Source organism: Trichomonas vaginalis, chromosome I (assembly GCF_026262505.1).
Source record: "Trichomonas vaginalis G3 chromosome I, whole genome shotgun sequence".
In the NCBI taxonomy this organism is placed as follows: Eukaryota; Parabasalia; order Trichomonadida; family Trichomonadidae; genus Trichomonas; species Trichomonas vaginalis.
The window spans coordinates 10,571,474-10,598,613 of NC_067203.1; the positions used below are offsets into that span (position 1 = coordinate 10,571,474).

Sequence of the window (27,140 nt, forward strand, 5' to 3'; positions counted from 1 at the left end):
GCTTTCTTAAGTTCCGCAATGACCTCATGACTGAGTTTGAAATAGATGCTTATGATTATGTTTCAATAAGTTCTATCTCAAACAAACTCTTTGAGAAGAGAGTATATTGGAAGAACGGTAATCTCTTTGATCTTGCAGGAAAACCTCGTGAATATATTTCCAAGTGTATTCAAGGAGGAAGATGCATGCTAGCTGAGAACAAGAAGCAATACAATGAAGGAGAACTCATCACTGACTTCGATGCTGTATCATTGTATCCATCAGCAATTGCTAGACTTTACTGTTTAGAAGGAATTCCAAAAGTTATGACAGAAGAGATGAAGAGCAGTGAATACTTGTTGGAGCATCTCTTTGATGATGACCAAGCTGAACCAACAAAGGAAAAGTTCATCTCAGGATTTTACTGTCAGATCGAGATCTTGTCGATCGGTAAGAACTCAGCATTCCCATTGATTGTCGTCAATCCTGACATCAACCCTGACTTACATGTTGCCAGAAGTTCCAATACATGCTGCAAGATGTTCGTAGACCACATTACGCTTCAAGATCTGATCAAGTTCCAAGAGATCTCATGCAAAGTCATTGATGGATACTATTATGATGGAAAAAGGGACATGACAATAAGGAATGAAGTTAAGAAGCTCTTCGAATTACGTGCTAAGTATAAGAAGGAAGGTAATCCGATACAAGAGATCATCAAACTTCTTTTGAACAGTATCTATGGTAAGACGATATTAAAGCCCATTGACAAAAAGATTCGTTTCATCAAGGACAATAAGCTCACTGACTATATCATTAAGAACTATAATGACATACAGACAATAGAGTTCATCCCCGATTCCGAACTTTCATGTGTAAAGTCATTTAAACCTATCGTTCGTCACTTTAACTATTGTCCATTAGGTGTTTCAATCCTTTCTATGTCCAAACGAATCATGAATGAAGTATTCTTCACAGCAGAAGATTTGGGCTTGAAGTTGTTCTATCAGGATACAGATAGTTTACACTTGTATGAGAAGGACTTAGATAAGTTAGCAGAAGAATACAAGAGAAGGTATAACAGAGAACTCATTGGAAAAGCACTGGGTCAATTTCATTCAGACTTTGCAGAGATTACTGCAGGACATATGTCTAAGGCACAAAGATCTATATTCGTTGGAAAGAAGACTTACCTCGACGAATTAACCAATGACCTCAAGGAAATTGCTTTCCACTGTCGAATGAAGGGAATCACACAGGACGTAATTGCACTTACTGCAAACCAAATGTTCCCAGATGCGATACAAGTACATTATGACGAGAAGAAAGGTTTGTTCTTCCCTGAGAAAGTTGGGGAAAAATATAGCATCGTGGAATTGTACAAATCTCTTTATGAAGGTGATGAGATAACCTTTGACTTGTGCATTGGTTCGAAACCATGCTTCAACAAAAATAAGGACTTCACTATTTCAACGAAGTCATCTTTTGAACGTAAGTTAAAGTTCTAAACACTTACTTATTATTTTTCTTAGCTTCTTCCTCTTCTCTCAATTTCTTTGCAATCATTCGTGGATTCTTTGCGCGTCCAGCTGCTAATGCAGCTAATTGTTTCTCTGTGAGTTTACGCTTTGGTTTAGCTGGTTTCTCTTCTTGTGTTTGTTCTTTTGGTTTGAGTTCATTAAGTATTTCTTCACGAAGTTCATTCTTGAGTGCTTCTCTGTCGAAAGTATTCTCAGTCATTTTGTTAGGAGTAAAAAATTTTATTAGGATAGAAATGACGTCAAAACTTTCACCAAGTGAAAAGCAATCAATCATATTGAATGAAGCTAAAGGAATACAACATCCATTATATTATGTTTGTCATATGAAGAATGGTTCAGTTCAAGTTAGAAAGAGAAAGGCACCATTGAATTCACCAGCTCCTGCCCCAGCTCCTGTTGTTCAAGAAGCTCCTAAAGTTGATGAGAAGAAAGAAGAAGAACAAGCATATACTAATAAAATGTTGTTAGAGATGATGACAAAGATATTAGAACGTAACAGTGTAGTTAATGAACCAAACATGGACCCAATTGAACGTGAGAAGGAAACTAAAGAGAATCAAGAATATGTTCAATCAATGGAAGAGAAAAGAATACACTTCGATGATGAACCAGAGCCTGAACCAGAACCTCCTAAACCTCAGCCACAAATAAGACGAATAATCCCAAGAATAAGAAGATTGTAAATTTTTTATAGCTGAGAAAGATGTTGAACGATAACCTCAATACATACAGTATTGCTGATTCCATCAGACAAGTAAGATATTATTTCGATCAAGTTGATGGGGCAGTTCCTATTGGAGATACTAACCATAGATATGTCCCAACAAAAGTGCCAGCTATGCCGACAAATACTATTGATAACGGTTATATTACATTTAACATATCACCACCTGGTGAGAACATGATTGACTTATATAATACGTTCATTAGTGGTTATGTCGATGGTGAGTGCATAATTACAACAGAAACTGAACCAGCTGATGAAAAAGTTCCTAAATATGATGGTGAAGTATATAAAGAAAGAGCTGTTGAGACAGCTCCTACAGGATCAAATGTTACAGCAATTAAAGCAATTGATACTAAATATGCTGGTGGCAAATCATGTGCACATCTTCCAGCAATTTGGTTGGGATACATTGATTCATTCTATGCTGTTGAATCATATCAATTAATCGCTAATGGTAAAAGTGTTTATACACAAGATAATGCTAGAGAAGAAGGTTACATTACTTCTACTGCATCTACAACAGAAGCTATTAAGAAAGTTGATGTATTTAGTAAGGCTAGACATAAAGATGTTTTCAATAGATGTGATACAGTTCGTTCTGGACAGATTATTGAGTTCAATAAACCAATTAGTGGTGCAACTACATTAAAGTTCCACATACCAATCAAGATTGACCTAAGAAGATTCCTAATACTTAATAACATTAGATTCCTTCCAGCGTTTGCTGGTAACTTACAACTTAAGGTTAAGTTCAGTATTGCTGGTATGGTTTGGACACCATTAAGTTATCAGGATATTCTACCATTACCGAACATGCAAGCCAATGTTACAAGCTATATTCCAATCACTAATCACTTCACTCCTATCTATGAAGGTATCAAAGTTATTGATACTGTAACTTGGAATGCCGATAAGAGTACGATATCATTTGGTACCAAGTTTATTAAGTTCACTAAGAAGAATGCAAACTTCTTTGAAATGATTACATACTGTAACTCATTCTCTTTGGACCCTAACATCTATAGTGATTTGGTGACAAGATATTCGGCAAAGACTCTAAACTTCCCAATCAAAAGAATTGACTGCATTACTATGGATGGTTCAATGGCTAAAGGTGAAGGAACTCCTTGTACATTCACGGCAGCATTTACTCCATTATATGTGAACACCATTTATACACTATTTAAGAAAACACCTAATTATAACACTACCTATGAAAATCCATTGTTTGAACAAATTCAATTGAACTGTGGAGCATATGGTAACATACCCGCTGAGGCTCAAGCATCTAATGATCCAATCTTCTATGAGATGCAGGCAAATGCCACTAACAATAATAACGATACTGTTGGCTTCAACTATGATGTCATGAGGTCTATCACAACCACATCAGTCCCTCAATTTGGAATCGAGTCAAATGACTTAGGTCATTACCTATGTGGATTCCCTTGCGAAACTGATTATACATTCCAACAGGGTCAGTTATCTAATTCACCTATTACATATAAGCTTACAGTTAAGCCAACAGCAGAGTCTATTAAATATACTGAGAAACCAGTGTTATGCTTCTTACGTCACGTTTGCCTCTCCATACAGATTAAACAGGTGGGACCACCTATCGTACTTCTCGACGATTATGATTTATCAGCCCCTGCTAGTGAATAAAGGTTAGTTTACATATGAACGTTTATTTTTACACATATATGCGTACATATGCGCGCCCGTATGGTGTCAGTTTTCTGTCACTTTTTTCATTGTGTCGGTGCCTGTAGCTGTAGGCTACAGGCGACGCACAATGTATACTGTACTAGAAAATTTGAAAAAATTCACAAATCTCGGTTTCTGAAAGAAAATGGCCTCTTAAACTTTGTGCATATATTCATCTATAAGACACATTGTATCCATATATTATTTAGCCAACACAACTTATCTGGTATCGAGAAAATTCAAAAAAAGCACAAAATTTGAAAAAATTCACAAATCTCGGTTTCTGAAAGAAAATGGCCTCTTAAACTTTGTGCATATATTCATCTATAAGACACATTGTATCCATATATTTTTTGCTCATAAATGATCACTTCACTTCAATTTGATCGAAATTTTTGAATGCATTTTTCAATAAAGCACGTTTTTGCACAGTGACAAAGAATGAAACACTATATATTATTTCCATTTATTCAAACTTAGTCTCACAAAATTGAATACAATATCTGAAGGATATTTGAAGGTTATTCACAATTCGACTATTTTATTTGATAAAACTATTTTACATATATTACTCCTATTATAATAAATGAGCTTCATAAAAATTAACAATAGAAAAATTCATGAAAAGCTAATCTAAAAATATTCATCTTTTACTTAGAATACTTCAAATCATATAGAAATGTTCGAAAAAAAATTTTTTGAGGGTAGTGCATAAAATTCCCATTACAAATTTATCGGTATAGCAGAGGTAGGGCAACGATAGGTCAAAAAGGCTTCTCTGATAGATTTCCTTGCCTTTTGGATATGCTATAATATATAGCCTAGCATGATAGGATATGATGTCAAAAGTTAGAACATAACTTAGGATCTTGAGAAAAATGAAAAACAAAAATTACATAAAAAAAGAAAAATTTTATCTAATTTGTTTTTTTGGACCGAATAAGTAATTTTATTGAATTTCAATACGACACATAGATTTTATTATTAGTAATAAATATAATGGTTTACTATTAACAAGGAACCTAAACTAATGAAAATTTGATTTCAAATATTGTATATGATTATCATAGATTACCAAAATATATTGCTATTTATGAGGATATAATATTGATTATTAGTAAATCGTATAAATTTAATAAATATACCATGAATATTGAATGAATTTCTTGATTCATAGGGGTAAAACGCGCTTTTATATGATTTAGACAGAGAATTTATGAGATGTAAATAACACAATAAAGGTTATATTGAATATTTTCTAAAAATAAATCGAAATTATACAAAACAATACATTTATTCATTGAAACTACTTGGACAAATATGAAACAAGCATTCAGGCAATACTTTTGAGACTTCAACGCATCTGATAATTTTTATATAACTTCACCTCTTATGCTTAGAGTGGAGGTATTGAGATCGTATAAGTATAGATGAGCTCACATTCAGATATGATGTGTGAACTTCTGTTTTCACTGCAATTTTGAATCAGAATAAACTCAAAACAAGAATAAAATGATATACTCACTCTCTAAATGTGTTCGAGATTTAAAGTTGTATGAATAAAACGATTCATCTTTCGAAGCCTCCCATTTAATGAGAGACTTCGAAAGATGAATGTATTTATGTAGATGAAATACTATATATGACCATGTGTGATACTAAAGATATCAAAATGTTCATTTTTAAGTGCAATAGAAGGGTTATCTCTCGTAAAATCTCAATTTAAGGAAGATTTAGAAAGAACTCCTTTCCTAAGTAGATAGTGTGTGGTTTCTGTCTTTTGGTTGATCAGGAACTATGAAATTAAGTCGGACAGAAAGAAGTTCTTTCCAAAACAGACTCCAAATGAGTTGTTCGAAAAGAACTTCCTTCTGTATATGGATAATTGTAGTTACCGCACTGAAGTATGTGATTGTGATGATGGAGTTCTCGATAAATCTAAAGTCGGATTAAGATTAATTGAAAACTCAAGTAATTCTTTGAAATCTTGTGTTGTCTGGCACTATAATAACCAAAGAATGAGAATATTATGTTGAATGATGAGTACGTGTGCTCGGCATTCGCCGAGCGAATTGAGTTTAACGTACTATGAAAAGTGACAAATTTGGGCTTTTTTTCCTAGGGTTATGATCTCTTCCTTTCTGCTCAATACGACAGAAATGAAAGAATGAATTTGTACTCCCTAATTGATTACTACAATCTGTATCTATCTTTAACATAGAATTAGCTGCATTGTGATTTATACTCCAGAATTATTCAATTTAGGATCAACCTCGTAAATTTTAATCATATTGCACCAATACTCCTACGTTGAGATAAGAACATGATTATACATACCAAAGCCCATATTAAAAATCAAAATTTAGCACCTCCATTATGCAACCACATTATTCGTCGCAAATAAGTATATTTACGCATATTATGATGCATATTCACACAACTCGTATACATGAAAAGTTATTAAAATCAGACAAAATTATTGCAATAAGGAAAAAAAAACAACTTTTTATATATGTTAGTAATGAATTACAAATATTTCTACAAAGAATGCTCAATACTTCATATAATCTTCGAATATTTCTTATTACAAGTTAATACATTTTGACTCGAACATGATAAACAAAAGCTGACACGCTGATTACTACATTTATGAAAATATAGTACGTTTCCATTCATCTGTTTACTTGTTTTTGTTGGAATAAAATCATTTTTTTTCTTTCATGAAATAAGAATTTTGCTGCGAAAGCAATATCTCTAACAATAATTAATACATTACGTCAACTCTGGAATGAGTATTTATCAAATATGATATCAAAATCAAAATTAGTTGTTTTTTATGAGTAAAAACGATGTAAATTGATTATTTGACTAATTATCAAATACTTTGATTTTCCAAATTTTTTTCGAAATTGATTTTTTCATGTGAAAATTCAAATTGTTTAATTTCATTTTTGAAATTTTGAATTTTTTTGGAATTTTGAGTTGATCAATTCAGCAGAATTGATAATGCTATTGCTTTAGGGCATACCACAAGGTGATGAATAAAAGGTGAACATTAACAAATTATTTTAAATCACAAATATCATCCTCATCAACTTTAATTCTAAAAAGAACTGTACTGAATTATGAAAATGCATGATTTACATTATTAAAATCTTTGAATGAAAATAGTACAAGATAAGTTTTTATTCATTTTTAATTAGATTTCAACGAAAAACTACTCCATATTAAAATTTAAGTCGAGAAATCGTATTTTGTTCTTATTTGTTAGCATTTTGTAGACATTCTAATCTTGAATTAATTTGTTACATGATATTATTAACAAATTTAACTGAAAAAATATGTTAATATGGAATAAACCATGATTATATAAGCTATCAATGCTATATATACATATGTAAAAGATTCATATTAACTCAATTAACAAAAATGATAGATTTTCATAATGGTTCAATCTAGGTTCGTCCGAAAATTTTGATTTTTATATAGAAGACATAGTTTCATATACATAATTAAATTTTCAAACAAATTTGATCATACCATTTATTAAGCAGGATAGTATATTAATTACTATCAGTATAAAAATATAAAAATGATTATATTTAATTATTGCATAATTTAGTCAAAGAGTTATAAGCCTCAAGTGATCGTTATCACCTTCAATGCACGTATACTTTATTGATTCATAGATATTTAATCTATGTTTGACATGTTGTTGTCGTCATTCGTTTTGTTCCCATTCTTCCTAAGTTAGAATTAGAGAATACACCATCCACATCATCTAATTTGGTCCTCAGCGATAGATTGGTTCATTTTGGAGGAGTCCCATCAGACAGTTTTCGAGCACCAAATATCAAATTTTAATGTATACAAATCTTTAGTGATTTATCTCTTTTATGATGAGTAAAAGGTTTCTGCTCATCAACATTTGATTTCCGACATATATGATTTCTAATTGCAATTATTTACTTTCTTTTTATAATCTAACTCTGTGACTCATACCATAAATTAATTATTGGAAAGTGTCAATATGTTTGGCACAACGCATGGCGGAAGATACCAAACCATGCAGGGAATATGATACGTTTAAGATCTCCGAACTTTTTTTCCAAAAATTTTCTATCGTTGCCCTACCTCTGGTATAGCACAATTTTGAAAGAAAACCCGATGCAAAATTTCAACTCACTTTGCTCTTCTTCGTTGATACAAATAAAATTCCCGAATAAAAATTTTTTCTTAAATTAAATTTTGAATATTTTATCTCACTTTCAATATGATTTCTTCATACGGAACAGTTCTCTTCCAAAAGACTATTGATGTCCTTGTTTCCCAACGTGTAACCGATAAACAACCTTTTATTGAATCGATTCTTCAGTCTCCAACAGTTGACGAATATATTTTAAAGATTTACGAGCGCTCTAACTCACTCGTTGATCAAGTTCAGGGCGAAAAGCTATTCCTTCTTGCTCTTCTTCTTACATCCAAGCATTATCCAGAAAGTGCTGAGAAGGCCACTGAATACCTTAACCAGATTGCCAAGTACACCAGAATCTTATCTAACTATGATGATTACCAACTTTATAACGAAGTTTTCTTCGAACTTGTCACAAAGGCCAATCCAAACGACACCGAGATCACAAAACACCAGCTCACACTTGCCACTCTCTCCACAAAGACCCAACAGTATTGCGGCGATGCTGTCAAGCTCGCTTATGTTGAGTACCCACAGACAAGAGAGTCAGTTCACGCCCTTGCAATGGCCATTGAGAACCTTGACCTCAACCCAGAAGGCGGCTTAGAGTCTGAACTCAAGGCTATCATGCAGCACTTGACAAATCCAGAAGAACTTCTTGCCGACGTCAACAAATTCTTACACTCCGAGACACAAGTCGATGTCGCTTTAGAGTTAATCCACAATCTTCTTGAGAAGGTCGATGCCGAAACGAAAGTTGCCATCTTCAAGAAGGTCACACCAGAATTACCATACAAATTCTCTTCGTGCTCACCAAGAACTCTCATGTATATCGCTAAGATTCTCAACTTGATGCCAATCCCCGAAGAATATAACGAACTTGACAAGTTCAACATTGCAGTTCAGCTTAGCTTTGCCGCTCCAAACCTTTCAGGCGCTATTACATCATTCGATGACCCACTTGTCCCAATGCTCATCGAATTCACACAAAAGCGCAAAGATGCACCAACATTTGAGATTGTTGTCAAGTCATTAGCTCCATATGGCGTAATTATCTACGCAGTCAACTTCGGCATCTTCGCTTCATATCCAGATGAGGTCAAGAACGCCCTTAAGGAACCAAAGTTCATTATCGAGGCAATTCACTACCTTCTTAAGAACAATGCTGTTACAGACGACACAATCCAGATTGTTGCCGAAGCATACATCAACGCCCTTAAGTCTGATATCCTTAATGACGAGGAGCAGCTTAAGAAGTGCGTCGAAATTTTACCACAGTTGAACCAATTCCACGCAATTCTACTCAAGTTATTCCTTGAGAACTGCGCTTACATCAACAACGCCATTGTTGTCCGCAAGTTCTGCGAATTCCTGATCAAGTCAGAATTAGCTGCCTCAGAGCAATTCCCACTTGAGACAATCGGCACACTTGCCCGCTATCTCATCATTGACGAGGAGGATACACAGACAACAGCTACAGTTTCTAAGTTCCTTGGCATTCTTGCAAATATGGAGTCAATTCCATGCCCAACAACAGCAAACAACATTGCAACATACTACTGCTCAGAAGGCGACCGCATGGCCCAGTACCAGGCTTACCTTCTTAAGCAGGCCATCGCATTCCCGAACACAGGCTACGAAGCTCTTGCTGCTGGCACACCAAAGCTTACAGACAAGAACACAACAATTCTTACAAAGAACATTGAGAACTCCTATGCCAACCAGAGACTTTACTCTCAATACTTCATCAGCCTTTCAAGAAACAACGTCACACAGGCACTTGAGCAGTTCAAGGTTGCCGTCAACGATGTTGTTCCAGCATTAATCCAATTCACAAAGCCACCACCACCGAAGGAATTCTACGATGCCGCCTTCTTTACAATCCTTTGGCTCGTCCAGAACGTTGTCAAAGAGGAGAAGGATATCAAGCTTCTCTTTGCCATCACAAGGATCGCAATCCCAGGACCAGCCATGACCGACCAATGCGCTGATTCTGTCATCAAGACACTCAAGGCCCTCATTACTCTCAACAAGGGCAGCATTCCAGACAATGTTGTTAAAAAGATCCTTGACTCCTCATTCCCAGAGTTCATCCCAATCATGTTCGCTGCCATCGGAAAGGAGAGAATCGACGATGCAATCATCACAATCATCCAGCACGCAATGACAAAACCATTCGGCTACAACTACAGCGAGCAACTCCAGGCAATTCTCAATGCCGGCAAGAAAGCAAAGGTTCTCGAGCGCTTCTTCCAGAGATTCGCCAGACTCGCCGACAGAAACGATTGCATCAAGTTGTTAGAACTCATGGCCGAGGTCGCCAAAGTTGCCAGACATCTTTCCATCCCATACACATCAACAAAGAATGACCACGAGTGGATCGAGATCATCATCCCATACTCAATCCATGTTGATGAGAAGATCAGAGGCTACGCATTGACAATTCTCAAGAACGTCTACGAAGTTGGCTGCAGTGTCGAGACATCCGGATTAGCCCACAGCGAGATCACAACAATTGTCCACACATTGTGGTCAGAGATTGTCAAGAGACTCGACAGAGACTGCATCTTAAGAGTTTTCAAGTTCTGCGCAAAGAACTTAGACAAGTCTGAAGCTGCTTCAATCTTTGCTGCTGCTGTCATTGATCACAGACCAGATTGCATCGATGAGAAGGACTTCGACGCTCTCTTCCTTCTCGAGGCAAACACATTCATGTTCAACAACATCTTCGAGTCCCTCAAGAAGTATTCAGAGGACAACAAACGCAGAGTTGTTGCCAAGATGTTCGCAATCGGATATCGCCCAATGACATTAAGTGTCTTCCGCGCAATGATCAAAGAACCTGATTTCGTCAAGGCCATCTTCATCGAAATCACAGCACAACAGAACCACGACAAGTTCCTCGAGATCGTTGAGGCATTCTACGAGACATCAGAGTTCGATCCAGTCATCTTCCTCATTGTCTTGTCATTCTACTCAGTCCAGAAGCAGACAAGAAGGAAAGTCAAGGGATTACAGTCTCTCATGTCTTCTGTCCTCTCACAACAGATCATCAAGTCAACAATCATCAACCCACAGAACTTGGCTATCGAAGACGACCTCCACCTCGCTCTCAAGGACATTGCATTCAAGACATACAACCTCTCTGTCGACCAGTTGAAGGCAATCGCAGAAAACGCTGAAGCCTATGTCAAGTCCGGTGAAGACATGACATCAATGACATTCGGCACATTGTTTGCCATCCTTGCAGCACAGTTCGCTGTTCTCAAGACAAACCAAGACCTCTGCTTGACATTCTACAAGCTCTTCATCATGTCCATTGAGAACGCAACAACACACACTGCTGGATTCATCCTCGCCGCATTCAACCAAGTCACACAGGAAGACATCATCGAACAGATCTCACACGAGTACAAGCAGTCCATCATTGTCCATGCTGCTGCAGCTCTCGCAGAAACAGCTCTTTCTGAGAAGCACATCGATGACAACTTGTCACTCATGTGCTGTGTCTTCTCTAAGTTCGATGAAAAGGCTGAAGTCGCAGAGAAGGTTTATGTCGCTCTCGATGCTGCTTCCAACAAGATCGCACACCGCAAGGATATGATGGAGGCACTCCTCACAATCTGCCACTTGCAGAAAGTCAAGTTCACAGAGAAGGGAATCGCCAGACCAGCTGCAATCCTCTTGCGCTGCTTCAGTGAGAGAAAGGACATCGCAGAGATTGCTTACAACATCCTTAAGGAGATCACAGAGAAGGAGACGGTTGAAGAAGTTATATTCGGAACATGCGAAAACATCGAACGCCTTCCAAATGTTGCTAACAACTGCGTACTCTCATGCACAGTTCCAATGATTACAGAGAGAACAATCGAAATCCTCCACGCTTTGGCTAAGTTCCAGACAAGAATATACTCAAAGGCTGCTGGTTTCTATGAGAACCTCTACCCAATAGCATTCAAGGTTATCGAGGAAGGTGACGCTGAGCTCGTTGACAAGGCTACTTGCCTCCTCAAGTCTTTCGAAAAGTAATCAACTTTATTCTATTCTTATTATTTTTTTCCCATCATTTTTTATTTTAAAAAATATTTTTTTAATCTTTTACATCATATTTGGCTTTGTTTCCAAAATTACCTGCTTTTGTATAGGATACTGCCCATTGGCCAGCAGGTACCCATGTTTTTGTCCTTGGATAAGGTTCCGCCAATAGACCAGGAATAACAGTGGCAGAATGCTCTTTTGTGGGATGAAAACAACAAGAATAAACTATTCCATTTTCAACTCCACCATAAAACATTCCACCACCTTCAATGTTGCAGCCAGATCCTGTAAAATCCTTACCAGTATCCTTGAGGAGTTCTGATAGGTCAACATTAATACCGAATTCAACCATAAAAATGATTTGGCAAAATGTTTTTTTTTATAAATTTATAGTCCCAATTTTTTCAATTGAATTCAATTTTGAGAGTGAGTAGAAAATGAAATTATATTTTCCTTACAAAATGAATTGATTTGATATATTATTTAATATTTCCTTTTTTTGTTGGAAAATGATTTTTTTTGTGAAAATTAGAAAAAAAATTGAGAACACACTTAGAGAAATTCTGCCATAATAAACAATGCACTGAAGCCAAATTTATACATAAACTTTCTCAGGACCATCTTGATATAAATTTAACAAAGACACATATATATACATTGTTATGTTAAAAAATGGGGAGATTTGAGATAATCACACGCAAAGAAACTGTATTTCTAGTTTATACTTAATTTTTTTTAACAACTGAATAATTTAAATAAACAAAATATAAATATAAGTAAAGCATTATTGCTTAGATGCTAAAAACTCATTAATGCACTTGACTGCGCTAACAAATTGAACGCAGGAGTATTCAATTTGACGATCAAGTGGAGATTTGATTGTAAACAGAGGAACAATGCACTTAAACATTATCTCACTAAGAATTATGAGTCCGGATGGGTGCGCGATACAAATTGCAACGATAAAAATCGGAGTTATTTGATCTGCGCCAATTTCTTTGAGTCCGACTGATTCTAACAAGCTGCAGAGCAACTGGATGCAGTTAGATATGTGCGAACATGCTTCAAGAGGTGAAACAGACCTTGTTGCAACAGATATTTCTTCAACAAAGACTTCGAACTTTGATGGATCGTTCTTGAACTGTTCCATGAAATCAGCGGATTGGGTGTTGATGATTTCAGTCGAAAAATGGCAAATGCAAAATCTGAAACGAGAATCTTTCTCAATTAAGGAGTTTCCCATCTTTGTGAATATTCTATTTTTAATACCGATGGTATTAAACACAGCGCGAAGCTCTGAAAGGGATGTTGCTCCTAATTGGTTCGAAATCTTAGTAAAAACTTCACAAAACGACTCTGAAAAGTCGCCATTCTTATCGTGTACTGCTAAGTCATCAATATTCTTCAGCTTGGAAAGCATGGAATTGTATTCTATCGCTTCTATTTTTCTATTTTCAATTTTTGCTACGAAATCCAATAGTCTTTGTATGTATCTGTTCTGTAGGGAATACTGAGTGATCACCTTAAGCGGATTGAACTGGATATGCTGCATTTTGGCCTGATAATAATTTTCTAATTTTTCTAGGAGTTCTTTCAAAGAATCGAACTGTACAAGCCTCATTAGCTTATCCAAATCATCTTCCAGGTCCGGATCTCCATAAACTGACGACAAATCGCATAATGATTGGAAATAATTCATTGGATTATCTCCATCAACGGAACTTACACGATTTAATTGAGCGTGGAGCAAAAACTGAATGATTGCTTCATAAGTTTCGTCAAGTTGAAATTCTGGGGGTGGATCTCTTTCAATTTTAGTATTTGAGTTAACAAAAACAGGAATTTGAGGTGGTTTAGATGCAAATTTGAAGTTCGGATAATTAATACTGAAAATTCCTGGAGTAACAAGAGTAAATTGCTTATATTCGCTAATTACGTCAATAATTTTGATTTCTTGAGGTTGCGATGAATAATATTCTTCTTTGTCTATGATTTTGTGGATAAAGCTCTCGGTTGAATCCCGGTTGAAGTAATCTTTGATTTCTTCTATCAAATTTTCAATAGTTTCCAAATCATACTGGCGTATTTCGGGGTGAGCAATGCCAAAGTATTCGAAATTGTTTAGTATAGGCTCCATGATTTGGAAATAAATAACATGGGGATCATCCATTAAAAGTAAACACTTTCGTACAAAAAGAGGAAGCATAGGAGCTAGTTTCACAGCATATTCCGTAAATATGTTGATTAGATCATATGTATTTATGTCATCATCGATTGAATCAAAAACTTTTGAAAGAACAGATACAAAATAAATCATTGTATTAGGCTGAAATGTTAGAACTCTGCATAGTTTTGCGCGAATATTTTGATTTGACTTGACAATTGTTTGATAAAATTTTTGGCAATATTCATCTGCCCAAAAGTAATGAAAATTAGTTAAAATGAGCTCAATAGCTTCTTTTGGTAAAGAAGTTTCTGCTCCGAAGCATGCATCTAACACGTCTAAGAAATTCGAACTTAAATAATCCACAAATTCACTGAGATTTTGATCTTCACTCAGTTGAATTGAATTCTTTTTTAGTGGATTAAATGGTTGTTCGTTGTCTTTAACTCCGAAATTCATTGCAAGAACAAAATTATATAATGTAATGACATAATTCTGGATTTGGCTCATGAAATCGGTCTTAATTCTTTTTGTTTCATCAAGTTGTCTCTGTTGGCATTCATCATCCTTTTTAATCTGAAGTTGAATCTTGTACAACAACTCATTCATCAGAAAAAAAAAGAATTCTTACAAACGATTATTTTTTTGATTCAAATGCAGTTCTAAAAAAGAAACAAAAACAATCATATTATACAGATTTCACACTTTTCTCATACTTTTTTGAGTCGCATCACGCCGCTGACAACAATTTATTAATGAGATGACAGGGGATGAATGGCTTGATTGTGGACTATATTCATCCTATGTTTATCAAAAACGGGTACATTTGCTTCATATCCATAACCAGATAAAAAAATCTTCTCCGAAAACATGGACGATGAAGCTTATTGACTCTTAAACTGATGCTGGAGAGTTAGCTATTACCGACCATAACTATTATGATACTCAATGTTGAAAAAACTTTTTCCACTAACATGGGTGATTTTTCACCCAGCAACCCCTGGCAAATAATTGAGAAAAAATTACATGGCATTTACCGGCAAATGCCATGTAAAACTCTCAAATGTTGCGCCCCTTATGGCTGGGTGAAAAATCACCCACGTTACCGAGTATTCTGGCCACTAACAAAATTTTTAGATCACTATATATTTTATATTGTTTTACAATAAAGTCTCTTATAATTGAATGATTCACATAAAAATTACCACCAAAAACTTTCAAAAAATTTTAATGGCTGATCAAGACATTCATCCAACCAATTATAGCGAATTGAGAGATAACTACAAATACTACATCAATTTATATAATGCATTGTATCAGCTAAAAACCCAAAATGTTGAAGAATTAAATTCGATTTTTAAATTAATCAAAACAGAATTGATTGATTCAAGGAATTATCACCCAGACTGTATTATGAAAGATATTTTAAACATTATTCCATATAATAATCGCTATGCAAAGTCATATTTGACTCTTGCAAAACTCATTTCCAATGCTTATAATGTGAAACAGGTCCTAGGGATTCTAAGTATTTCCAATTTCATGTTTTATAAAAAATATGGAATTAAACTATACAAAATTGATGATTTTGAACAAATTAAATACGAAAATATCGATATTCATACAGAATATACAATTCACAGAGCAATTATGTATAATGACATAGAAACATTCATTTCATTCACAGAAAGAGAAGGATTTGATAAAGATCAAAAACTTAAAAGCAAGTTATATCCAGGAACTTTTGAAGGATATTCATTACTTGAATTATGTTGTTACCACGGAGCAGTTGATTGTTTCAAGTTTTTGAGAACGAAATTTAAATCAGAAATAACACAAATATGTCTACAACTCTCATTTTTAGGAGATAATCAAGAGATCATGAGTGAATGTTTGAAATATCAAAAACCTAATGGAGTTTGTATGATGTATGCAATTATTTCACACAACATTGATTTTGTTACATTCTTGATAAATGAGTACAAAATAGATATAGATTTAGATTATTGTGGACTATACAATAATCTTGAATCCTTTTTAGTTTATTTCGATCAAACTCATAATTTTAACAAATGCTTTGTTTTTTCGGCAAAATTTAATATTTCTTCTCTTTGTGAATATTTCCTTTCAAATGGTGCAAATATCAATGAAAAAGATAAATATGGAAGAACAGCTCTTCATTATGCAGCATATTTCAATTGTAAAGAAACAGCTGAACTTCTTATATCACATGGTGTAAATATCAATGAAAAAGATATTGATGGAGAAAATGCTCTTCACTATGCAGCAAGAAATAATTGTAAAGAAACTGCCGAATTTCTTATTTCACATGGTGCAAATATCATTGCAAAAAATAAAAATGGAAAAACCGCTTTTCATGAAGCAGCTTATTCCAATAGTATAGAAACAGCCGGACTTCTTATTTCACATGGTGTAAATATCAATGAAAAAGATATTGATGGAGAAACCACTCTTCATGAAGCAGCGTATTTTAATCATAAAGAAACAGCTGAACTTCTTATTTCACATGGTGCAAATATCAATGAAAAAGATAAATATGGAAAAACCTCTCTTCATGAAGCAGCGTATTTTAATCATAAGAAAAAAGCTGAACTTCTTATTTCACATGGTGCAAATATCAATGAAAAAGATAAATATGGAAAAACCTCTCTTCATGAAGCAGCGCATTTTAATCATAAAGAAAAAGCTGAACTTCTTATTTCACATGGTGCAAATATCAATGAAAAAGATAAATATGGAAAAACCTCTCTTCATATTGCAGCAGAAAATAATAGTAAAGAGATCGCAGAGCTTCTTATTTCACACGGTGCAAATATCAATGAAAAAGATAAATATGGAAAAACCTCTCTTCATGAAGCAGCGCATTTTAATTGTAAAGAAAAAGCTGAACTTCTTATTTCACATGGTGCAAATATCAATGCAACAGATAAACATGGAAAAACTCCTCTTTATATTGCAAAAGAAAATAAGAAAAAAGAAATGGCGGAACTTCTTATTTCACATGGCGCAAGTATCGATGGTCGGCCATACTGTAGGTTAATATGAGAATTGGATGTTAATGTTTTCAATTTTGAGATATTTGTTAGCACATTATCTCGATGAATAATCAATAAAAATCATTTTTGTCCACATTAATATACTATACACAGAATCATTAAGATGCTCCTCTTTCTTCATCTTATATTTTCAAAGTTGAAATTGAAAAGAAATAATTTACAAGTGATTTTTTACAAACCGCATCTCAATTTTTAGTAAACTGCTGTGCAAAAAGTTTTGCTTGCATACTTATGTGTGCTCATGCGTATATTAGAGATGAGGTTTAAAAATATAATTTAGTTTGATGCTATAAGGAGATACCAAAAAAATATGATTCCAAGCGCAAAATTAGTACACTGTATGTGTAAGTGGATAGATGAATGCCTAAATATTCATAAGTTTTCAACAGAATTTTAGAGTTGGAGAAGATTTTTCTCCATGCGAGATCCTTATTACACCGGAAATGACACAATTATATATAGTGTTTTCTATCGGCATGTAGCGCAGTATGGCGGATATAAGCTGAAAAAAATTGCAAATAAAATGTGACAAATGAAGTAAAAAGTGACTAAAATTGAAAAAATGAGTGATTTTACATCTTTAATTACTTCAGTAGCTAAATTATTAAGTGATCCATCTCCTGATGTTGTTAAATACGCCTCAGAAGCAATTATTGAAATGGGAAAACCAGCTGCAACTAAAGTTTCTCGAATTTTAATTAATACTTTAAATTCATTTTCTTCATCACAGCCAGTAAATCGTATAGAGATACTTAAGGCAATTCGTGAAATTACAAAATTCAGTCCAGAACCAGAGCTTATTCGTACAGTTTGCCCAACAATTATCACATTATTAACTTCAGTACCACAAATCGAAGGAGAAGTCTCAGAAATTTGCCAAGAAATACTTTGCAACTTCTCTGATAGATCTATTAATGGTGTTATCGCTGAGTTTCACGACATTAACGTTACTTTGCCACTTACTGAGTTCTTTATAAAGCGTGCGCGCAATGGCGAATTAACATTTTTCATGAACAATAACGTTCCTACTAATTTATTTATTCAATACCTCCAGAAATCAACAAAAGTTACGGAAGAACCAACAAGAATTGCAATTTGCAATCTTTTAATCCAAATTGCTGCAAACTTATCATCAACAATTCAACTTTCGACCGGTTGCGGCCTTTCTGTCTACGTTGCTGATATTCTTGAACAAATGTCAGCTCTTTGGTACAAATCATCAGGCGTTGAACTACAAAAACAAATACTCTCTACAATTGGCAATGTTTCTATCATTGCTGGTGAGGCAGAAATCAAGAAGAGAGCAGATAAATTAATTTTCATGTTTTACGATGCCGCCTCTCAAAAGAACCTCAAACAATTTGCTCCAGGTAGTATTTGTCCTTTCATGACAACATTAGAAAAAGCAAAAGAGCTTCCTGCAGTTCAAACACAAAATTTGGCCAAAGCTTTGATTGAATACATTCTAAATGAATACGCGAACATGCAAACAGATGGATTAATTATGAAGTCACTTAACGAAGCTGTTGGAGCTCTTTCTACAATTCAAATTTTATATCCTGCTTTTCCATTAGAAACAACAATTTCTAAGCTTCCAAATATCGCTGCATTCTTCATTCTTAACTATTTCTGTTCCAGCCTTGCAACAACTGTTTACGCAACAAAACTTATTGAAGCAATTGCAAATGTGAAGTTTGCTTCACTCAAATCCGACCAAAAAGAGATGTATTGCAACTGCTTCTCAACATTAATTAGGAAATGTACAACAAAACACCCTAAAATCAATGAAATTTTTAAGAATGTGATCACATTTATTTCTACTGATCAACAGAACTCAAGAGGAACCATCTTATCCCTCATTGCATCAGCCAGACAATCCGAATCATCCTACGATATCCTCTATCCTGTGATTTTCGAGTACATAAACAATCCAGTATATTTCTTTGCATCGCCAACACTTATTGAGATCGCCTCTCTCCATATTTCGAAGATAACAAACCACGAGGAATCACTAGATACCATAAGATTGAAGCCAATCCAACTTGTTGCATTATTAATGAGTTTTTACTACTCTGAAGTGCTTTCTTTCGAGACCAAACAACATATTTCCCAATTGGTATTGAGTCTCTCTGGCTGCACAGCTGTTGATGGCCAAGATTTAACGACAACTTTGTTAAATCAGAACAACACACAGGATTATCACTTCGACATACAGTCATTCGCTCAGAAATATTTCGACGGATACATCCAATACGGCGGCGAAAAGCCAATTCTTCCTGCAAACATCAGATCTGCTTTAAGAGGCGGTTTTGCCATTTTCTGCGGCCATTTAATGGAATCAGAATACTGCAGAACCAAAGCTGACCAGATTTTGTCCCAGATTATGTCGAAATTTGACAGAAATGACCTTATTGAAGTGTCATGCATCGCAAAGTTCATTGGTCTCAGCTCAATATACCTTCCAGACTTCGCAATGAAGTTCACAAAGACACAATCCGATACTTTGGTCGCAAATATCGAGAACAAATACAAATTCTGGGTCAAGAAGAACGAAACAGGACTTCCAATGTCAGGTGTTGTCCTTTGTGTATCAGAATTACTCGAAAACTCTCCACAATCCCTTAATTTGGACAACATCTCATTTACATCCGAGAACAAGTTCGTTTCCAACGAACATCTCCCGAAGTATTCGAAGCTCAGGTTCTGGTCATCCGCTCTTATGAGGGTTAAGAACTATAACAACGTTAAAATCGACAATAAGAAATTTGCCAACAACGTTTTAGGATCATTGAAGGACTTGGACGTCTCAAACGCTGTTGCATCAGTTGCTGGTATCGCTGCTGCATACTGCATCGACGAGAAACTCATTGGAGATTTCAATATAATAAATGAAATCTTTTCTCAAGTCAAAAGTAACTGGAATCCATACGACGTTGCCACAGTTATTCTCAAGACAGCAGATATAGCAGCATCCGCCGCCAAACGCTCTAAGAACGGTACCCAAATCGTTCAAAAATACCAAGATATCATTCAAAAGTATGTTTTCAGCGAACAACAGAATTCCGCTTTGAAAGCAATGTCCAAAATCACCGACAACCTCCAGGAAATCGACGAAAAGTACCTGACAAAACTTGCCGCTTTCTACGGTGTCGTTTACTTGACAACAATAAATGATATCGCAAAAACGGTTTGTCAGAAATTACTTAACAAACTTAGCGGTTTTGCCGATAAAGAATTGAATGCAGAGACGATAGCCAACGGTTTGATGAAAGAAGACATTGGAAGTGTCTTTGAAGCATTAGGTCTTTTCAGTTCTGGTACTCCATTCCAGTATCAAACATCTGCATGTGATGTTTTGAAGATGCTTTCGAAGAACGAAACAATATTGAACAATATTGAGACATCCGTGCATTATTTCACTGTTTGTTTCTCAAGTGGAATGGATGTTAAGGATGCCTTTGTTTCTCTCATTGAGAAAGACCCGAGAACAACATTGGATACAGCTTTATCTGTTAATTACACGAGAAGATTGTCCAATTTGTTCTCGAGTTTCATTTCGAAGAGAGAACTCAGTCAGACAGTGATACAAGTCCTTACAAATGGAATGTTGGAAGGAGAGAACAAAGGAGAAGTATCATTCAGAATCCTTCATGATACAGCTGAAGGCGGAGACTTGAGATTCGAAGGCGAAAGAGAAAAAGGAATTTTCGGAACAGTTGTCATGAAAAACAAATTGATTTCCACAGAAAAAATCAATGAAATGGCCAGAAAAATCATTGTTACAGAAGTTTCTCCAAACGGAGATACAGATTACGATGTATTCGTTGCGATGTGCGAAAAGAACAGAGTTGATAAGAATGTTTTGTTAGATTTGGCAACACAAGACAGAACATACGACAAAGAATACACTTTAACAAGTGTTTCTTGCTTATCTGCTTTGTTACAATACGAACAAACAGCAAAGAAGGCAATTGATGGTCTCAAGAAGATCATTGAACAAGAAAACAAAGACACAATACAACAAGGAATTGATGCTTTGATTAATTTAAGCAAAGCACCATCAAGTGTCAGAAACGAAGAATTCGAAAGAGTTGTTGAAATCGCTTTGAATGCTAAAGATTCAGCTGATGTCAGTTCATTGTTATTGACATGTTCAGAGACAATTAACGAGTCACAGTTGAAGAATGTCGGAGTAAACATCCTCAAGTACGTAAGAGAAATGTTGTGTCTCCATTCTTCAATGCTGACACCTCTTAGAATCATTTCTGCTTTATCAACAACAAACGCTTTGATGTGCGAACAACAGGCGCTTGACTGCCTTTCTGCGATTTATCCTTTGTGTTTGGTTCATATCTACACAACTGATAAAGAAACAGCTGTTCGCTCTGCATCACAGATCGCAAGGAAACTCGCTTATCCCGAACCATCTGTTTCTTCATTGAGCATGACAGAGTTTGCTGATAAAAACGCAAGCGCTTCTATCAATGATTCAAAGAACCCGGCTGATGCTGCAAAGTCATTGATTGTCGCTTGTCACTCTCCTGATGCAACTGTGAAATCAGTCGCTTTGTACTTCGCAGCTGCAGCAAACGTCAGCGGAATTCAGGAAGTTGTCAACGAGTTGTCAAATGATCCTTCACCTGAGGTCCGCGTTTCAGCACTTAAGGCAATCGTATGCCTCGAATCAAAGTAAACAAGATAAGTTTTTATTATTTATTTTCTTCATTGATTTATTTAAATTACATGGATTTGTGACTAACATATAAATCAATACGACATTTATAGATATTTTTCATTTAAGGGTACTCATGTGAAACAATAACTGGATCAAATTTTAAGGGTGCCGGAAAGTGAAGTGAAAGTTATTATAACAACAACACTTTTCTGTCCCTCCCATGGAAAAACCAGGGACTAGATATGCCCGCAATATCGAAAATTGCGAAGATGTTTTCTTCATACTGGAAGTATCCAAGAACTCCATATCATAGAAATAAAAACCTCAGTATATACCCTACTAATATATGTTTCAATATCATTAATATCTTTACCACAAATGATGTTATGAGCAATACTCGAAATCGCGTCATCTCACTTTCCAGCACCCTTAAAAATTGTAAAAAAATCATAAAAAAGATTTTAGATTCATTTTTATTAGCTAGAAACCTTTGCTTAAATCAATGACTAAAAGCCAAGTGTCATATAATGATTAGTAAATATAAATAAATTAATTCGAAAATTATAAACTCGACATGAACAAACCACATTCTTTGCGATATATGTGATTATAGCATATCCATTCCCTTGATGACCAATCTCATAAGAGTTAAGATTTGGTGAAGGCATTCGATGTTGTCCATCAATCATAGTTGTATCAGTAAAGTACTTACCTGAGTAATGTTTCGGATTTCCAGTATGATATATTCGACTTGCCGTAGAATACTTGGAAATTGCATTACATAATCGATGACCGCTAATAAAACTGGAACCTCCACTAGCACTTCCTGCCCAGGCCATTCCACCACCTCCGTAATAACCTCCACCTCCACTTGGGCCGCTATCTTCATAATTATTTCCAGATCCACCAATCCCAAACTGTCCTGAATATCCACATATATGGAAATGAACATCACACCCAAAAATACCTCCTGAAGTTTGGGTTGCTCCAGTTGTTGCATTTAATTGGCTGTTTATATCAGTCGAAATTAATTGACTGGTTGAAAGACCATTTAAACCCCCACCATCTCCACCACAAATCCTTTCTCCTGATCCAGCACCTGCAGCTACCATAATTCTGCTTTTCAATGAATCAAAATCAAACCAATTTGCGGTTTTAACAAGTCTGATATCTGTAGCTCCTCCTCCGGAAATTTTCGAATGTACATTATTGCAATTAAATCCATCTGAATTCATTTTCCCCATTTCTCCAACATAAATATATAAATCAAGAACTTCATCAATATCAATTATTCCAGAAACATATCCACCTCTTCCTTTTACTCTAGAACATCCATCTGCTGTAGCATCATATACTAATGCTCCGCTTGCTCCCCATAATTGGATTTTAAATTTACCAGGAAAAACTTGTGGAGCACCTGTGTAGTCATATTCAAAAGTTAAATTATATTGTTTTTTGGCTGTCAATTAATGAATATAAAATAAGAAATAATTAAAATATGAAAAAATATTGTCTATTCTTACATAAAAATTAATTAATCAAATCAAAGAGTTTGAATACAAAATAAGAGCTCTCTGAAGAAAGGATATAATTATTGTTCAGTAGATTTTAAAATTAAACACCCAATTTCATCTTTTGCCTTATGGAATATTTGAGGGTAGCTTCGTGTCCTATTGAAATGCTATCTTGGATACCAACCATGAAACCAGACGTTGGCAATCCTGAAAAGATTTTGAAATTACAGTCATAAAATCTCAAAATTTCATATATAAAGATCCAAACAACTCCACGCTGAATTACAGAAGCTATCGTGTGGAAATTGATTTTATCGTATATATTTCATATCACATGTCTATTTCATTAAATTGTAAAGTTCTCAAAAGAATTTTCTATAAATTGCTTTCTGAAAAAATATTGTTTAAAGGCCGCCTCAACAAAGTGACTTCACTTGAAATTCAAATATCGTATTTAAGAGTTCTAATATAAAACACTACTACTACTAATAATAATCACATTAATAAAAATGAGATATAATGAAATTTGTTGAAATCTTTTTATCTTGAGTTTTATAATAAGCATCATAAGAGTAACAGTATAAGATACTTACAAAAATATTTATATTGGCAACAATAAATATATCATATGTGAAAATTTGTTGAAATCTTTTTATCTTTGTTATGGTATTCTTTTTGGGGATACTGACATTCAACGTAAAAACGAGAATGTTTCGAAATAATAAAAATTTAATATAATATTAAGTCATTTTTAAATATTTCTGTCTCAACCCTGAATGTTTATTCCCCTAAAAAGAGATTGCCATAAGTCTATGGAAATTGACCATAAATAACTTAGAGCTATGGAATAAATTGATTTTAATGTATTTTTTTTCTAGAAAATATCTTTTTTAGAGTGAAAATATAAATTGTTGGAATTTTCCTTACCATATTATTGTAATACAATATAGACAGATGCTTTATTCTACAACAAAAAAGCCAGAATCGATTTTTTGTCGAAATCTTAAATATAATGAAACAATAAAATCTTAATTATATCCATTATGATTTGAATATTTAGAAGTATAACAAATGATAAAAATATTCATATGAAAATCAATGATGTATTCTATGTTTTTTAACTAGAAATGATATCAGTGAAGTCATGTGTCAGATTTTTGTTGACTCGACCTTTAATAAATTTTAAGGGTTTCGTTTTGCGAAAAAAACGTACAATACGCAATTTCGCTAAAAAAACATTTAGCTAGCAATTTCGACATTTGACTCCACTCAAGACGTCACTTTTTTAATTTTGCGGTATCATATTTTTGGAAAATCTTTATGAATATTATATAAAAAGTCTCTTTAATATCTATATTTCATATTTTTATCGATTTTTAAAGTTTTGGCGAAAAGTATTCAATTATTTTTGCTATTTGGTCGGGTAAATGTCAGATTTGCGACATTTTCTGATATGATATTCAGATTCTACGTTGATAATAATGCTTATAGAACCCTCTTGCTATTGTGTCAAAATTGCGAAACCGATAGCAAAAATATCTCGCAATATCAAAATTGAGATATTGAGTGAATTATGCATTATAGAGATTAAAAATCTGATTTGTGAAAACATCTCATCAGTTTCTAGCTAATTCAAAAATCTTTACTATCTTATTCGATTAAAATGAAAAGGGAATAGTTTCATTATGCTTTAAATGACAGCCTTATATATATAATCATAGTTTTCGCTCAATATGCAGCATTTTTTTTTCGAAATCTATGGTCAATATCCTAAATACTGATTGCTTTGCATTCATATCTCTTACATTTTCTATACCCACATCACTATTCATTGCTATTCCTATCTTTTTCATTTTTGTTTGTTTCTCATAATTTCTCAAAAAACATGATAACTTGATATTTGTAAATATCATACTTTATAACGTAAATAAGAACTTGACCTATTAAGAAAAGCAGTAATGAAAAGAAAATCTGAAATTCATAAAAATTACAAGTTTCTGATGACAATTAGCTTAATTAAACCAGGTACAAGATTATATAATTGTATTTTCTATCCAATTATCCATATAATATCTTATCCAGAAAAAATAACTTGATCAATACCAAATGATTTTTTAACTAGTAAATAAAGTATTTTCTTTACACACACATTGTATATCATAGTTTTTTTTTTTTTGGTTTCGCAAAACATCCAAAAACAAATATGCTATAAAAGTGACAATTTTAGCAAAACGAAACCCTTATAAATTTCCTTGCAATCAGATTTTAATGTGTAATGAAACAATCGAAATTTTTAAAAAGTTTATTTGGCGCCAATTTGATAATTCCATGTCAGACTTGAATCCTATGGATCAGCCCCAGCTTTTACAACAACCTGTGGATCCAGATGCTCATCAAGCTACTGGAATGGAGCAGTTCCAGAATTCATATTCAAATGGAACGCCTATCCTTCCACCTGAACTTTACTCGCTATTATTTAAAAATACAATTACAAAACAAAACGGCTCTCAACCTAACGAGTTTACAGCCAGAGGCTCTTGGACACAGCAAGAAGATGAGCAGTTAATCGCGGCAGTTCAACAACTTGGGCCTAAAAAATGGATCGATATCGCAAAATTCGTACCTACTAGAACCTCCAAACAATGTCGAGAAAGGTGGCATCATCGTCTTGATCCTAGTATTAAACATGAACCATTTGAACCTTGGGAAGATCGTTTGATTATCGAAAAGCAAAGAGAAATAGGTAACAGGTGGGCTGTAATTGCTCATCAGTTACCTGGAAGAAGCGCAAGCGCTATTAAAAATAGATGGTACTCTGGCTTAAAGAGTCAACATCCAACACATGCTCAAATGGATTTATCACTTAGCATGCAACCACCCTCAGAACAGGGATCTATGCTTGATGGCGTAGATGGATCTGTCGGCAGTTTGAATGGTGGATCAGCCGACCTCTGAGGTATTTTTATATTGTTTTTAATTATTACATCATTGATATAGTTATTATTCCATGAAACTTTCTATCTCATTTTTGTTTTAAATTACAGCTTCTATTCGTCATCGATTTTTAATTTTTAACTTTTTCAGAAAATACAACTCAACGATCTTTCGCATTTTCGAATTCGAGTTGAAATTACTGAATTACATCCAATTTTTTAAGTTATTTTTATTGGAAAATTGCATTTCGGTTTCATATTGACTGATCTATAAGAGCTTCATCATCTCTAAGTTGCATGCAATTTAACCAAAGCTATTAAGCAGGTCTGAAATAATATTAATTCTTCCAATATTTTGAAATTTCAAAATTCAGGTATTCGGAATCAATAACCATGATTTCTCATATTCATAGTATATAAATTTATATCCGAAGATACTCAAATTTTGCATCGCGCGCTGTTGGGTTGCAACAAAAATAAAAAATTGTAAAATGAAAAAACATGTGTTCAGCATTCAATGTTCATCTTTCTTTTTTTATTCTTTTGTCAATTTTGTCAACCGATTGATTGAATTTAGAAAATTTGAAATAAGA

General features: G+C 34.3%; 11 protein-coding genes across 11 annotated transcripts, besides 4 other annotated features; 7 read left to right on the forward strand and 4 right to left on the reverse strand.

Moving 5' to 3' along the window:
• Positions 1-3,951: part of a mobile genetic element that runs on past the window's edge.
• Positions 1,128-1,487, forward strand: TVAGG3_0964340 (organellar and viral DNA polymerase type B; the record flags this gene model as incomplete). The annotated part of the gene is made up of 1 exon (XM_001325421.1): positions 1,128-1,487. The coding sequence occupies one exon, from the start codon at positions 1,128-1,130 to the stop codon at positions 1,485-1,487; it is 360 nt and encodes a 119-aa protein (XP_001325456.1).
• TVAGG3_0964350 (uncharacterized protein) lies at positions 1,492-1,719 on the reverse strand (the record flags this gene model as incomplete). Its single annotated transcript, XM_001325420.1, has 1 exon — positions 1,492-1,719. One exon carries the CDS (start codon positions 1,717-1,719, stop codon positions 1,492-1,494), a length of 228 nt encoding a protein of 75 aa, XP_001325455.1.
• Positions 1,754-2,203, forward strand: TVAGG3_0964360 (uncharacterized protein; the record flags this gene model as incomplete). Its single annotated transcript, XM_001325419.1, has 1 exon — positions 1,754-2,203. One exon carries the CDS (start codon positions 1,754-1,756, stop codon positions 2,201-2,203), a length of 450 nt encoding a protein of 149 aa, XP_001325454.1.
• TVAGG3_0964370 (uncharacterized protein) lies at positions 2,224-2,926 on the forward strand (the record flags this gene model as incomplete). The annotated part of the gene is made up of 1 exon (XM_051253527.1): positions 2,224-2,926. A coding segment is annotated over one exon (703 nt), but the record flags the coding sequence as incomplete, so codon positions are not given.
• A 107-nt stretch (positions 3,952-4,058) lies between the features above and the next one.
• Positions 4,059-4,309: a mobile genetic element.
• Positions 4,310-5,993: 1,684 nt separating this feature from the next.
• Positions 5,994-6,041: a mobile genetic element.
• A 2,186-nt stretch (positions 6,042-8,227) lies between these two features.
• Positions 8,228-12,175, forward strand: TVAGG3_0964410 (uncharacterized protein; the record flags this gene model as incomplete). The annotated part of the gene is made up of 1 exon (XM_001325418.1): positions 8,228-12,175. One exon carries the CDS (start codon positions 8,228-8,230, stop codon positions 12,173-12,175), a length of 3,948 nt encoding a protein of 1,315 aa, XP_001325453.1.
• A 61-nt stretch (positions 12,176-12,236) lies between these two features.
• Positions 12,237-12,536, reverse strand: TVAGG3_0964420 (bacteriocin (lactococcin 972) family; the record flags this gene model as incomplete). The annotated part of the gene is made up of 1 exon (XM_001325417.1): positions 12,237-12,536. The coding sequence occupies one exon, from the start codon at positions 12,534-12,536 to the stop codon at positions 12,237-12,239; it is 300 nt and encodes a 99-aa protein (XP_001325452.1).
• A 340-nt stretch (positions 12,537-12,876) lies between these two features.
• TVAGG3_0964430 (VPS9 domain family) lies at positions 12,877-14,957 on the reverse strand (the record flags this gene model as incomplete). The annotated part of the gene is made up of 1 exon (XM_001325416.1): positions 12,969-14,957. The coding sequence occupies one exon, from the start codon at positions 14,955-14,957 to the stop codon at positions 12,969-12,971; it is 1,989 nt and encodes a 662-aa protein (XP_001325451.1).
• Positions 14,958-15,578: 621 nt separating this feature from the next.
• TVAGG3_0964440 (spectrin binding) lies at positions 15,579-17,414 on the forward strand (the record flags this gene model as incomplete). Its single annotated transcript, XM_001325415.2, has 1 exon — positions 15,579-17,414. One exon carries the CDS (start codon positions 15,579-15,581, stop codon positions 17,412-17,414), a length of 1,836 nt encoding a protein of 611 aa, XP_001325450.2.
• A 559-nt stretch (positions 17,415-17,973) lies between these two features.
• On the forward strand, positions 17,974-22,179 carry TVAGG3_0964450 (armadillo (ARM) repeat-containing protein family; the record flags this gene model as incomplete). The annotated part of the gene is made up of 1 exon (XM_001325414.2): positions 17,988-22,118. The coding sequence occupies one exon, from the start codon at positions 17,988-17,990 to the stop codon at positions 22,116-22,118; it is 4,131 nt and encodes a 1,376-aa protein (XP_001325449.1).
• An 84-nt stretch (positions 22,180-22,263) lies between these two features.
• Positions 22,264-22,284: a mobile genetic element.
• A 322-nt stretch (positions 22,285-22,606) lies between these two features.
• TVAGG3_0964470 (glycine-rich protein family) lies at positions 22,607-23,335 on the reverse strand (the record flags this gene model as incomplete). The annotated part of the gene is made up of 1 exon (XM_001325413.1): positions 22,607-23,335. One exon carries the CDS (start codon positions 23,333-23,335, stop codon positions 22,607-22,609), a length of 729 nt encoding a protein of 242 aa, XP_001325448.1.
• Positions 23,336-25,848: 2,513 nt separating this feature from the next.
• On the forward strand, positions 25,849-26,671 carry TVAGG3_0964480 (RNA polymerase II transcription regulator recruiting protein; the record flags this gene model as incomplete). Its single annotated transcript, XM_001325412.1, has 1 exon — positions 25,943-26,569. One exon carries the CDS (start codon positions 25,943-25,945, stop codon positions 26,567-26,569), a length of 627 nt encoding a protein of 208 aa, XP_001325447.1.
• Between the last annotated feature and the right edge of the window lie 469 nt (positions 26,672-27,140).